Source organism: Mustela putorius, unplaced genomic scaffold, assembly GCF_011764305.1.
Source record: "Mustela putorius furo isolate JIRA1106 unplaced genomic scaffold, ASM1176430v1.1 tig00000228_pilon_pilon_pilon, whole genome shotgun sequence".
NCBI classification, from domain to species: Eukaryota; Metazoa; Chordata; class Mammalia; order Carnivora; family Mustelidae; genus Mustela; species Mustela putorius.
In genome coordinates, this window is record NW_025421322.1 from 7,795,740 (window position 1) to 7,810,844 (window position 15,105).

The window sequence follows — 15,105 nt, forward strand, 5'->3', positions numbered from 1 at the left end:
ATTAAGACAGAATTTGACTTCTGCCTTTAATCAGATTGGTTTTTAGATATTTGTATTATTTTCAACTGGTATGTCAATATTATGTTTAGCTGTTTCAGGTTTTTGCATTTTTCCCATAATTTTCTCAATTGGCCATTGACTCCAGTAAGCAAACTGTTTGGGTTATTTTTTTTCCTCAACAAAAAGTGTTCCATCTGGCTAATACATATAGGCTTCATTGTTTTATGAGGTGAACTACTTACTTGCAATCTATTTGGAGCTACCTGAGAGATAGCACTTACTGGATGCTTTTCAAAGAAAAATTAGATATGACATTTGACCTATGCTTCCCTAGTTTATTAAATTAAAAAAAATTTAAATTGAAGGTATTTCTAAAAATTATAATTTTTAGAATTCTGGTGTGGAGTGCTATTGCTGTTCTTTTTCCAGCAGTGAATCTTCAGACCATACATACTTCCCTACACCAGTCTTCCTTCCTGTACTTTCCACTAAGACTTTGTCATGTAAAAACAGGTATCTCTCACCCTCAAATTGTTTATAGCTTCATCCTGAACTCCTTACTCTAGTTTGCTATGGTTGACTTGTTCCTGTTTCTAGAGCTTCATTTTCCTATGTATTTCTTCACTTTACTGCCATGATGCGTAACTGTTCTGGTAAAGTAATTCTATGTCTGCGGTGTTTACGTTCGGTATAATTTCATTCTCTCTTTCTAAGGTGTCTTTCATGACCCTATAAAAATATGCTTCATCCTGCTTGGTTTCTAGGACTCCCTGGTACTTGCCTGATGTACAGTTGCTTGAGCTTTAGTAACTGTGACTGGCTGGTTACCAGAAAGTTCCTGCTTTGGAAGCTAAATAAATTCTATTTACCTTAGGGGACTCTTTCATTTGAATGTATATGTGGTATATACTGAATGTGTAATTAGTGCTTAGGATCTGCAGAAGATACAGAGATTAGGAGATACTTTTAGCCCCTGCTCTGAGGTATCTTTTAATCTAGACTTTTGGCAATAGTACAATGAATGCTTATGATATAACAAATCACGATGTCTGTATTGTAGCTATCCTTTATCTTTTTCTTTTTTAATTTTATTTACTTATTTATTTATTTTTTTAAAAAGATTTTATTTATGTATTTGACAGAGAGAGATCACAATCAGGCAGAGAGGCAGGGAGAGAGAGAGGAGGAAGCAGGCTCCCCACTGAGCAGAGAGCCCGATGTGGGGCTCCATCCTAGGACCCTGAGATCATGACCCGAGCTGAAGGCAGAGGCTTTAACCCACTGAGCCACCAAGGCGCCCCTAGCTATTCTTTTTCTTATAAGGAAGTATCCTCAGTAGAGCCACCAGAATGTTCCTTTTTTAATCTCAAAAGGTCCACTAATGTAAGTGACTCATCCAGAATATGTTACCAGTGCACACAAATCAATAAAACAACAAACCATTCAATTAAAAAATGGGTAAGACCCTTGTGAAATTACTGGATAAAAGAGGTTAATAAATGGCCAATAAACATGTGAAAAGTGGTCAGTATCATTCATCATAATAGGAATACTGATTAAATCACAATAAAACTCTACTGTGTACCCACAAGATTGAACCCCCCCAAAAAGACAATACCAAGTATTGCAAGGATATAGAATAACTGCACTTAAGATACACTCTTTTTGGGAGTTTAAAATAACTCAACCACTTTTGAAAACCGGCAATAGCTACTAAATCTGAATATGTGATGCTCATGCCCCAGCAAGTCCATTTCTAGACATAGACCCGGCATAAATGAGTACATGTACACACCAAAAGAAAAGTAAAAAATGTCCATAGCACCATTATTTGGAATGTTCCTGTTTAGTTTCCCATTGCTGCTCTAACAAATTACCACAAACTTAATGGCTTAAAGGACCACAGACTTACTCTTTTATCGTTCGTGAGGTCAAAGGCCAAAATGGGTCTGATTGAGCTAAAAGCAAGGTTTGGCAGGCTGCTTCCTTTTGGAGACTCGAGAGAAAAATCCCCTTCCATGCCCTTTTCAGCTTCCACAGTCTGTCTTGGTTTTTAGCCCTGCATTGCCTTTTCTCCTTTTGCTAGTGCACATTTCTGTAAGTGTATTATGTTCCAGGAAAGAAACCCTGAGTAACTATTACTTCAAATCCTAAGTCTTTGAATTAGGGGAATTACCAGTTCTTTTCCAGTCAATTTTATAAAGTTAAATGCTTACTGAGGAGGAGGCAAGGGAAGTGAGTTACATAGGGTAGTGAAGTAAAATTCTTTGAAAATGGTTTTGAGGAAGAGAGCATAGAATAGATATGATTCAAGTAGGAAAGCCAATTTTGATGACATAGTGGCAGAATAACTAGAGGAAAGCAGGGAAAGTCTATCTTAGGTTGGGTTCCCAGGAAATAGATTTCGAGGTGAAAATAGGTCTGCAGGAAGTTTATTGGAGAGTGCTTTTGGTAATACCGGGGTGGAAGTGAAAAAAGCAGAACTAGGAAGGGAGAAGTAGTACTGTGATATATTTGCAAAAAAGGCTTTATGCAATCCCAGGGGGTGTTTTGGAGGTGGGTTCCCCTGACTTGAGACAAAGGAGCTGGGGTTTTGTTTGTTCTTGTCCATGAGTGACTGGATGTGGACTGCCCTTGGGAGGCTCATAAATTTGGATGAGGCAGCTACCTTCAGCTGAGGGAAGTTTCCGAGATATTCCATTTTAAGCTGTCAGTAGGCAATACTTTTGGCATTATTGGGGGATTCCATGCCTTTGTCCTGCAGCATCTACTATAAGTATAGTTTTCTTGATTAACAGGCATGTTTAACAGTTCTGGTGAAATATAAGTTTGTGTGTGTGTCTCTGTGTGTGTGTACAGCATAGCAAGAGGGGATAGATTAGGGAAATTATGTAATGGAAATATCAGATTTAGAACTGACTAAATTTCAGGGCACCTGGGTGGCTTAATTGGTTAAGCATCTGCCTTCGGCTCAGGTCATGATCCCAAGGTCCTGGGATTGAGTCCCACATCGGGCTCCCTGCTCCATGGGGAGTCTGTTTCTCTTTCTCTCTCTGCCCTCCCCTCTGCTTATGCTCTCTCTCAAATAAATAAAGAAGTAAATAAAATCTTCAAAAAATAGGTTTAAAAAATAAAAGAAATAGAATTGGCTAAATTTCAGAAATCAAGTATAATGAGGGAAGTTGGTTATATTTTATATTCTCTATTGTGGTTTGGGAAAGAAAGGGTAAAACAGAATCTTAAAGTTGCAAAAAGGAGCACCTAAATGTAGAAAGCAAATATTAATAGACCTGAAGGAATAATTGTAGTAATATAGTAAAAGTAGGGGACTTCAGTACCACACTTTTATTTTTTTATTTTTTTTTTAAAGATTTTATTTATTTATTTGTGAGAGAGAGAATGAGAGCGAGCACAGGCAGACAGAGTGGAAGGCAGAGTCAGAGGGAGAAGCAGGCTCCCTGCGGAACAAGGAGCCCGATGTGGGACTCGATCCCAGGACACTGGGATCATGACCTGAGCCGAAGGCAGCTGCTTAACCAACTGAGCCACCCAGGCGTCCCAGTACCACACTTTTAATAATGGATAGATCATTCAGACAAAATTAATAAGGGGAATATTGGATTTAAACTACATGTTAGATCAGATGGACCTAAAGGACATTTATAGAACATTGCCTCCAACAGCAGCAGAATACACATTCTTCTCAAGGGCACATGAAACATTTTCCAGGATAGATCAAAATTTAGACTGTAAAACAAGACAGTAAATTTAAGAAAATTGAAATCATATCCAGCATTTTTTTTTTTCTGTTTTTTGAGAGAGTACAAGAGTGAGTCCATGAGCAGGGGAGAGGGGCAGAGAGAGACAGAGAGAGAGAGAATCCCCAAATCCCAAGCAGACTCCTTGCTCAGCGTGGCTTGATCCCACGACCCTGAGATCATGACCTGAGCCAGAATCAAGAGTTGGATGCTTAACTGAGTGAGCCACCTAAGGTGCCCCTCAAGCATCTTTTCTAACTACAATGATAATGAACTGGAAATTATTTACAAGAAGAAAACTGGAAGAGTAGCAAAATGTGGAGATTAAACAATATGCTACTGAATAACAAAGGGATAAAAGAAAATCAAAAGGGAAATCAAATGAGTAAATGGAAATACAGCATACCACAACTTATGGGATGCAACCAAAGCATTTCTAAGAGGAAGTCCATACTGACAAATGCTTTCATTAAGAAAAAACAGAGCTCAAATAAAAAACTTTACTTAACACCTCAAGGAACCAGAAAAGAAGAGCAAACAAAGCCCAAAGTTAGTAGAAGGAAGAAATTAACATAGATCAAAGCAGAAAAAAAATGAAATAGAGACTAAAAATGTAATAGGAAAGTTCCATAAAACTAAGAGCCTTTTAAAAAATAGAGTAAAGAGGGGCGCCCGGGTGGCTCAGTTGGTTAAGCGGCTGCCTTCGGCTCGGGTCATGGTTCCAGGGTCCTGGGATCGAGCCCCACATCGGGCTCTCAGCAGAGAGCCTGCTTCTCTCTCTGCCCCTCTCCCTGCCATTCTGCTTACTTGTGCTCTCTCTCTAGCTGTCAAATAAACAAATAAAATATTAAAAAAAAAATAGAGTAAAGAGACAAAGATGGCAGCATAGTAGGAGGACCCTAGGCTACCTTGTCCCTGGAACGTGGCTAGGTAAATATGAAATCATTCTGAATACTCAAGAAATTGACCTGAGGACTGATAGAAGAAACTACACAACTAGAGAGAGAGAGGAGTCCTCTCTGAGGAAGGCAGGAACTGTGGAGAAAAGGTTTGGGGAAGTAGCAGATTTCGGGTGCTGTGGAGAGGAGGGAGGCCTGGTCATGAAGGAGGATGAGAAGGAGTGGAGTGTACAGAGACAGACACAAGCAGATCACTTTCCCAAAGCAGTTGGCTGGGAGAACAAGAGGGGCTGAATTTTTTGCAACCTATGGGGCTCGAAAACTAGAGTTTTAGAGGTCCCCAGGTTTGGCTGGCATAGAGTCCTGAAGGTGGTACCCTACTCCTGGAGAGGAGGCAGGCAAACAACCTTGGGGCAGACTGAATTGATCTGAGGATCACCTAAGGGGCATGAGGAGAGGATGTCCATCCTTTTTGGAGCACATCTGTGAGAGGTGGCATTGCCTCTCTGGGGACAAAAGAACCCAGGGGTGCCATCTTCTTTGCTCACCCCTCAGCATAGGTTCAGAAGCACCTGCTGAGGGCAGCTAACAGTGAGGACACTAGCTGTTTAGCTTGCTTGCTGCAAATCCCATACCTCTCTTTTCTGGCTTGACTGCCTTTCTGGGTCAAAACTGCATTGTCTCAGTGTAGTGAGATCCTTTCCCAGAGGACCAGCCTACTCTACTGCCCATAGAGTTATGCAAGTCTTTAGTTCTAGTGGAAGAAGCATCCAGTCTCATTTAACAAGCAGATCAGAGCACACCTAGCTAAAACTTGCCACACTCTGGCCACAGTCCAAATATTACCTTTACAAGCATGGAGAAACTCTGCAGATGACTGGCCTGAGGTCTAGAGCAGCTCAAACACAGCAACAGATGCTCACAGCACACACCAGAGACACTTCCTGAAGCACTAGGCCCTGGACATTATATGATCTCTTCTTCATAAAGCCATTACTCTCAGAAGCAGGAAGCATAACATGTAGAAGAAGACAGAGACCTAGACAAAATGCCAAGGCAGAGGATTCATCCCAAAGAAAGAACCAGAAAAGGCCATGGCCAGGGATCTAATCAAAACAGATATGTCACATGTGCCTGATCCATAATTTAAAGCAACAATCATAAGGGTACTACTAGCTAGGCTTGAGACAAAAGTGGTAGACAAAGAGAGACTCTTACTGCAGAGATAAAAGAGCTAAAAAAACAATCAGGTCAAAATGAAAAATGCACCAAGAGAGATTCAAAACCAACTGGATGTAATGGCCACAAGGACGGAAGAAGCAGAGGAATGAATAAGTGATATAGACAATAGACTCATGGAAAAATAATGAAGCTGACAAAAGAGAAAAAGAACATTTTTAGATAATGAAAGTAGTGTTGGGAAACTCAGTGCCTCTATCAAATGTAATAACATTTGTATCATAGGAGTCCCAGAAGAAGAAGAAGAGAGAAAAGGGGGCAGAAGTTTTATTGGAAGAAATAGTAGCTGAAAACTTTCCTGATCTGGGAAAGGAAACTGACTTCCAAATTCGGGAGGCATAGAGAACTCCAAAAACAAAACAGGTCAACATCAAGACATATTGTAGTTAAATTTGTAAAAAAAAAAAAAAAAAATCCTAAAAGCAACAAGACAAGAAGCACCCAAGTTACAAGGGAAGACCTATAAGACTAGTTGCAGATCTCTCCACAGAAAGTTGGCAGGCCAGAAGAGAGTGGCATGATGTATTCTATTTCCTGAATGGTAAAAGTACCCTGTTTAGCAAGACTGTCATTCAGAATGGAAGGAAAGATAAGGAGTTTCCCAGACAAACAAAAACTAAAGGGTTCCTGACCACTAAACTAGCCTGCAAGAAATATTAGAGGGGACTCTTTGAAAGGGAAAGAAAGACCCAAAGGAGTAAAGACTAGACAGGAACAGAGAAAATATCCAGTAATGACAAAACAAGTAACAAAATGTCACTAAATACATATCTGTCAATAATAACTGAATGTAAATGGACTAAATGTTATAATCAAAAGATAAGGATGTCAGAATGGATTAAAAAAAACCGTCTATATACTGCCTACAAGATACTAATTTTATTATTTTACTTTATTTTTTAAAGACTTTATTTATTTTAGAGAGAGAGAGAGAGAGAGAGCACCCAAGCATAGATGGGGGTGGGGGCAGAGGGAGAAGCAGACTCCCCACTGAGCAGGGAGTCTTGAATCAAAGGCAGACGCTTAACTGACTGAGCCACCCAGGTGCCCCAAGTGACTCATTTTAGACCTAAAGACACCTGTAGATAGAAAGTGAGGGGATGGAGAACCATTTATCATGCTAATGGACATCAAAAGAAAGCCCAAGTAGCAATACTCCTATCAGACAAACTGGATTTTAAACCAGAGACTCTAACAAGAAATGAAGAAAGGCACAGTATCATATTGAAGGGATCTATCCATCAAGGAGATCAAACAACTGTAAATATTTATGCCCCCAACTTGGGAGCACCCAAATATATAAAACAATTAATAACAAACATAAATGAATTCATTGATAATAATACAATAATAGTAGGGGACTATAACACTCCACTTATATTAGTGGACAGATTATCTCAGCAGAAAACCAACAAGGAAGCAATAACTTTGAATGACACACTGGACCACATGGACTTAACATATATTCAGAACACTTCATCCTAAAGCAGTGGAATACACATTCTTGTCAAGTGCACATGGGGCATTCTTCAGAATAGGTCACATATTAGGTCACAGACCAGGTCTTAACAAGTACAAAAAGACTAAGATCATACCAATACATCTTCTTTGACTATAGTGCTATGAAACTTGAAGTCAACCACAAGAAAAAGTTTGGAAAGACCACAAATTCATGGAGATTAAAGAACATTCTACTGAAGAATGAATGAGTCAATGAATGAGTATTTCATTTTATTAAAGAAGAAGTTAAAAAAATACATGGAAACAAATGAAAATGAAAACTTAATGCTCCCGAACGTTTGGGATACAGCAAAAACAGCCATAAGAGGTGATTATATAGCAATACAGGCCTACTCAGGAAGCAAGAAAAGTCTCAAATAACCAACCTAATGTTAAATTTAAAGGAGCTAGAAAAAGAACAACAAACAAAGCCTAAAACCAGCAAAAGGGAAATAAAGATTAGAGCAGAAATAAATGATATGGAGGGGTGCCTATGTGGCTCAGTGGGTTAAAGCCTCTGCCTTTGGCTCAGGTCATGATTCTGGGGTCCAGGGTACCGCATCGGGCTCTCTGCTCAGCGGGGAGCCTACTTCCTCCTCTCTTTCTGCCTACTTGTGATCTCTATCTGTCAAATAAATAAATAAAATCTTAAAAAAAAAAAGAAATAAATGATATAGAAACTAAAAAAAAAAAAATTAGAGCAGATCAGTGAAATCAGGAGCTGATTCTTTGAAAAAAGTCAATAAAATTGATAATCCCCCCAGACAGATTTATCAAAAAGAAGAGACAAAGGACCCAAGTAAATAAAATCACAAAGGGGAAAAGATAAGTAACAACCAACACCACACATATACAAATAATCATAAGAGAATATAATGAAAAATTATATACCACCAAATTGGACAATCTGGAAGAAATGGATAAAATCCTAGAAACATATAAACTACCAAAACTGAAATAGGAGGAAATAGAAAACTTGAACAGACCAAAAACCAGAAAAGAGATTGTTCTCCCAACACACAGAAGTCCAGAGCCAGATGGCTTCGTGGGTGAATTCTACTAAGCATTTAAAGAAGGGTTAATACCTATTCTTCTCAAATTATTCCAAGAAATAGAAATGGAAGGAAAACTTCCAAACTCATTCTATGAGGCTAGCATTACCCTGATTCTCAAATGAAAGACTCCACTAAAAAAGTGAACTATAAGCCAGTATCCCTGATGAACATGCATGCAAAAATTCTCAACAAAATACTAGCAAATAGAATCGAGCATACATTAAATGAACCATTCACCACGATCAGGTGGGATTTATTCCTGGACTGCAAGGGTGGTTCAGTATTTGCAAATCAATCAACTTGATATACCACATTAATAAAAGAAAAGATAGGAACTATATGATCCTCTGAATAAATGCAGAAAAAGCATCTGACAAAATATAGCATCCATGCTTTTTTTTAAAGTTTTTTTTTTTTTCTTAATTTGATACAGAGAAAGATCACAAGTAAGCAGAGCAGCAGGCAGAGAGAGGGAGAGGCAGGCTTGCCGCTGAGCAGAGAGCCCAATGAGGGGGCTCGATGCCAGGACCCTGAGATCATGACCTGAGCCAAAGGCAGAGGCTTAACCCACTGAGCCACCCAGGCGCCCCAGCATCCATTCTTGACAAAAAACTTTCAACAAAGTAGGGATAGAGGGAGCATATCTCAACATCATAAAGCTGATATACAAAAGACCCACAGCTAATATAATCCCGAATGGGGAAAAACTGAGAGATTTTCCTCTGTGGTCAGAAATAAGGCAGGGCACTGTTATTTAACATAGTACCGAACGTTCTAGCCTCAGCAATCAGACAGCAAAAAGAAAAGGCATCCAGATCTATAAGAAAGAAGTCAAACTTTCACTATTTGCAGATGACATGATAGTCTTTGTACAAAACCCAAAGGGCTCCACCAAAAAATTTCTAGAAGTGATACCAATTCAGTAAAGTCTCAGGAAACAAAATCCATGTACAGAAATCTTGCATTTCTATACACCAGTAATGAAGCTGCAGGAAGAGAAATCAAGGAGTTAATCCCATTTATTGCACCCAAAACCATAAGATACCTAGGAATAAACCTAACCAAAGGAGTAAAAGATCTGTACTCTTTAAAACTATAGAACACTAGTGAGAGAAACTGAAGGGGACATAAAGAAATGGAAAGACATTCCACGCTCATGGATCGGGAGCACAAATATTGTTAAAATGTCTATATTACCCAAAGCAATCTACACACTTAATGCAACCCTATCAAAATACCACCAGCATTTTTCACAGAGGTAGAACAATCCGAAAGTTTGTTTGGAAACACAAAAGATCCTGAATAGTCAAAGCAACCTTGAAAAAGAAAAATGAAACTAGAGGCATTAGAATTCCAGACTTCAAGTTATATTCTAAAGCTGTAGTGATCAAGACAGTGTGGTACTGGCAAAAAAATAGATGCCTAGGTCAATGGAACAGAATAAAAAAACCCAGAAATGAACCCAGAACTGTATGGTCAACTGATCTTTGACAGAGTATGGAAGAATATCCAATGGAAAAAAGACAGTCTCTTCAACAAATGGTGTTGGGAAAACTGGACAGCAACATGCAAAAGAATGAAACTGGACCACTTTTTTAGCCATACACAAAACTAAATTCAAAATGGATGAAAGATCAAAATGTGAGACAGGAAGCCATTAAAATCCTGGAGGAGAACATAGGTAGCAACCTCTTTGATATCAGCTGTAGCAACTTCTTACTTGATATGTTTCCTGAGAGAAGGGAAACAAAAGCAAGAATAAACTATTGGGACTTCATCAAGACAAAAATCTTCTGCACAGCGAAGGAAATAATCAAGGAAACTAAAAGGCAGTCTTTGGAATGGGAGAAGATATTTGCAAATGACATATCTAGTGAAGGGTTAGTATCCAAGATCTATAAAGAACTTATCAAACTCAACACCCCAAAACCAAATAATCTAGTTAAGAAAAGGACAGAAGACATGAATAGACATTTTTCCAAAGAAGACAAACAGATGGCCAATAGACATATAAAAAGATGTTCAATAGCACGTAACATGAGGGAAATACAAGTAAAAACTACAATGAGATATACGTTACACCAGTCAGAATGGTTAAAATTAATGATGGAGGAAACAACCACGGTGGAAGAAACAAACCAACTGTTGTTGAGGATGTGGTGGAAAGGGGAACCCTCTTCCACTGGTGATGGGAGTGCAAACTGGTACAGCCACTGTGGAAAACAGTATGGAGATTCCTCAGAAAGTTAAAAATAGAACTACCCCATGATCTGGCAATTGTACTACTATGTATTTACTCAGAGGATACAAAAATACTTATTGGAAGGGACACATGTACCCTGATGTTTATAGCAGCATTATCAACAATAGCCAAATTATGGAAAGAGTCCAAATGTCCATCAAGTGAGGAATGGATAAAGAAGTATACGTATGTATATATGTATGTATGTATATGTATATATGTATATATGTATATACGTATATGTGTGTATATATATATATATATATACATATGTATGTATATACGTATGTATATATGTATGGACTATTACTCAGGTATAAAAAATGAAATCTTCCCATTTACTATGATGTGGATGGAGCTAGAGAGAGTGAAATAAGTAAGTTAGAGAAAGATAAATATCTTACAATTTCACTCATATGTGGAATTTAAGAAACAAAACTGGTGAACATAGGAGGAAAAAAAAGACAGACAAATCAGAAAACAGACTCAACTACAGAGAGAAAACTAAGGGTTGCTGGATGGGAGGGGGGTGGAGAGAGGGGTGAAGTAGGTGAAGGGGATTAAAGAGAGCACTTGTGATGAGCACTGGGTGTTGTACGTAAGTGATGAGTCACTAAATTCTACACCTAAAACTAATATTATACTGTATGGTAACTAAGTGGAATTTAAAGAAAAACTTGGAAAAAAATAGACAAAACTTTAGCTAGACACCCTAAAAAATGTAAAAAGGACTCATAGTAAAATTGAAAATGAAAAGAAGGTATTTCAAGTGGTACCATGTAGAGGATCATTAGAGACTACTATAAACAAGCATAAGCTAAGAAGTCGATAACCTAGAAGTAATGGATAAATTCCTAGAAATATGCAAACTACCAAGATTGAATCATCAAGAAATAAAAATCTGAATAGATAGGAGATTGAATCAATAATAAACCCCCAACAAACAAAAGTTCAAAACTGATGAATTCTACTGAAGTTTTAAAGAAATAATACCAATCCTTTAAAAAAAAAAACACAATCCTTAACTTCTTCCAAAAATTGAAGAGGAGGGAGTACTTCCAACTTTCTGTGAGGCCACCCTTATCCAGATATCAAAACCAGAAGGACATACTACGAGGAAAAAAAATCATTGGCTGATACTCCTGATGAACACAGATGCAAAAATTCTCAACAAAATATCACTACACTGAATTCAACGGTGCATTAAAAGGATCATACAGCATGAGAAAGTGGGATGTCTTCAAGGCATGGAGGGATGATTCTGTATCTTCAACAAATGTAATTCACCCCATTGACAAAAGAAAGGATAAAAATCATGATCTTATCAGTAGATACAGGAAAGACATTTGATGAAATTTTTTTTTTTTAAAGATTTATTTATTTATTTATTTGACAGAGAGAAATCACAAGCAGATGGAGAGGCAGGCAGAGAGAGAGGAAGGCAGAGAGAAAGGAAGGGAAGCAGGCTCCCTGCTGAGCAGAGAGCCCGATGCGGGACTCGATCCCAGGACCCTGAGATCATGACCTGAGCTGAAGGCAGCAGCTTAACCCACTGAGCCACCCAGGCGCCCCAGACATTTGATGAAATTTAATATCCATTCATGATACAAACTCAACAAACTGGGTATACAGGAAACATGCTTCCCCAGAATAAAAATCATATATGACAAGCCCACAGCTAATGTTATATCCTCAGTGGTGGCTTTCAGCTTTTCACCTAAGATCAGGAAGAAGACAAGGATGCCAACTCTGTATGTTTATTTAACAAAGTACTGGAAATCCTAGCCGGGGTAGTTAGGCTAAGGAAAAGAATTAAAAGTCATCCAAATCAGAAGGGAAGGAGTAAAACTGTCTTTCCTTAAAGATGACATCACATTATAAATAGAAAAGATCCATGAAAAAAACTGTTAGAACTGATTAATTCAGTAAAGTTGTGGATACAAAATCAACGTATAAAAAACTCTTATGTTTCTATATCCTAATAAACTATCAGAAAGAGGAATTAAGAAAATAATTCTATTTACAACTGCATCAAAAAGAATAAAATACCTAGGCATGAATTTGACCAAGGAGGTGAGAGATCTGTACACTGTAAACTAACACATTAATTAAAACATTGAAGGAGACACAAATAAATGGAAAGCTATTTTGTGCTCATGGATTAAAAGAGTTTATTTTCTTAAAATGTCTATACTATCCAGGTAGTGGCCTTGTTCTCCGCTCTTCTCCCCACGTCCCGGAGGCCGCTGTGTTTTTGTCAGCCTCCGACCGGCAGTCGGCCTGAGACCGAGCCTTTAATTAAGTTGCCTTTAATTAAGTTGCAGAGTTCCGATGGAGAGATATTTGAAGTTGATGTTGAAATCGCCCAACAGTCTATGACTATCAAGACCATGTTGGAAGATTTGGGAATGGACGATGAAGGAGATGATGATCCAGTTCCTCTACCAAATGTTAATGCAGCAATATTAAAAAAGGTCATTCAGTGGTGCACCCACCACAAGGATGACCCCCCTCCTCCTGAGGATGATGAGAACCAAGAAAAGTGGACAGATGAGATCCCTGTTTGGGACCAAGAATTCCTGAAAGTTGACCAAGGAACACTGTTTGAACTTACTCTGGCTGTGAACTACTTAGACATCAAAGGTTTGCTTGATGTTACACGCAAGACTGTTGCCAGTATGATCAAGGGGAAAACTCCTGAGGAGACCCGCAAGACCTTCAATATCAAAAATGACTTTACTGAAGAAGAGGAAGCCCAGATACGCAAAGAGAACCCGTGGTGTGAAGAGAAGGGAAATGTTATGCCTGACACTGTAACACTGTAAGGATTGTTCCAAATACTAGTTGTACTGCTCTGTTTATAATTGTTAATATTGGACAAACAGTAGACAAATGGCAGCAGCGAATCAGTTGTTCAAGCAGAATATTGTCCTTCTTGCATGTGTAGTTTGAGAACAGATCCCAGGCTTATGGCTGAGTTTCTTCTAGGACGATCAAAAGGTTTTTTTTCTTTGCACTAAATAAACCTGAACTGTGAATTCTCTGTAGAAGGTGGCATTTTGGGCTTTCCCTCTCTTTGTAAAGCGATTTCTGCCTAGTTTATTGTCTAGTTAACTTTAGTTTAATGACCTTTTAAAAGTCATTAAACTAAAGTTAACTAGACATTAAACTGGCATTGTAAATAAAACAAGTTGAAAAAGTTTTCTGAAATAGAATTAACAATGTATTATCTTTATTCATGAGTTGGAAACTAGAAAAAGGCTACTTGAGGTAAATGTTTTGAGTGGGATTATTAGGGTGTCTTCCAGCTTCCTGGAGTCAAGGAGTACCACTGGTATTGATTAGCCTGTATGTAGCAGGGCTCCCTTAATTGGATCTAAGGACTTGTTTTTGCATTTTTAATTATCAGCTTTGAATATGTTGGCTAGAGACTCAGTTACTACTAAATTTGTGGTTTGGGGGGGAAATGTAACTAGCCAGTCTGTTAGCTTTTCGATTAAAAAAAGACCAAAAAAAAATAAATGTCTGTACTATCCAAATGCACTTATAGATTCAGTGTAATCTCTATCAAAATTCCAATGGCGTTTTTCACAGAAATAGAACATAGTCCTAAAATATGTATGGAACCATAAAAATAGCCTAAACAATCTTGAGAAAGAACAGCGCTCCAAATGATCATACTTTCTGATTTCAAATTATGTTACAAAAGGAGTAATCAAAATAGTATGGTATTGGCATAAAAACAAACACACAGATCAATTAAACAGAATAGAGAGCCTCAAAATAAGCCCATGTGTATATGGTCAATTAATTTACAAGAGAGGAGCCAAGAGTCTGTTGGGAAGGGAAGCATAGTCAGTTCAATAAATAGTGTTGGGAAAACTACATTTATTATGTAAAATAATGAATTTGGTCTCCTGTCTTATACTATGCACAAAAGCAACTCAAAATGTATTGTAATTTGAACATAAGACCTGAAACCATAAAAGGTGAAGAAAACATAGATGGTAAGCTCCTTGACATTTATCTTTGTGATGATGTTTTGGATATGATACCAAACCACAAGCAATAAAATTAAAAATAAACAAGTTGGGACTACATCAAAGTAAGAAGATTCTGCACAGCAAAAGAAACAATGAAAATGAAAAAGCAACCTTCAGAATGGGAGAAAATGCTTGCAGATATATTAGATAAGGTGTAAGTGTTCAAAGTGTATAAGGAACTCATATAACTCAATAACAAGAGTGCAAACAGTCTGATTAAAAAATGGAGAGAGGAATTAAAAATTTTTTTCCAAAGAAGACCTACAAATGACCAACATGTCTATGAAAAGGTGCCCAATATCGCTAATCACCAGAGAGATGCAAATCAAAACCCTAGCGGATATTACCTCCTACCTGTTAGAGTGGCTG

At 38.0% G+C, this 15,105-nt stretch overlaps 2 protein-coding genes across 29 annotated transcripts in view; both read left to right on the top strand.

The window, feature by feature from the left end:
* Positions 1 to 15,105, top strand: part of RIMS2 (regulating synaptic membrane exocytosis 2) — a 595,904-nt gene that overhangs the window by 58,129 nt on the left and 522,670 nt on the right. The window lies entirely within an intron of this gene.
* On the top strand, positions 12,877 to 13,567 carry LOC106007442 (S-phase kinase-associated protein 1-like; the record flags this gene model as incomplete). Its single annotated transcript, XM_045078224.1, has 1 exon — positions 12,877 to 13,567. A coding segment is annotated over one exon (642 nt), but the record flags the coding sequence as incomplete, so codon positions are not given.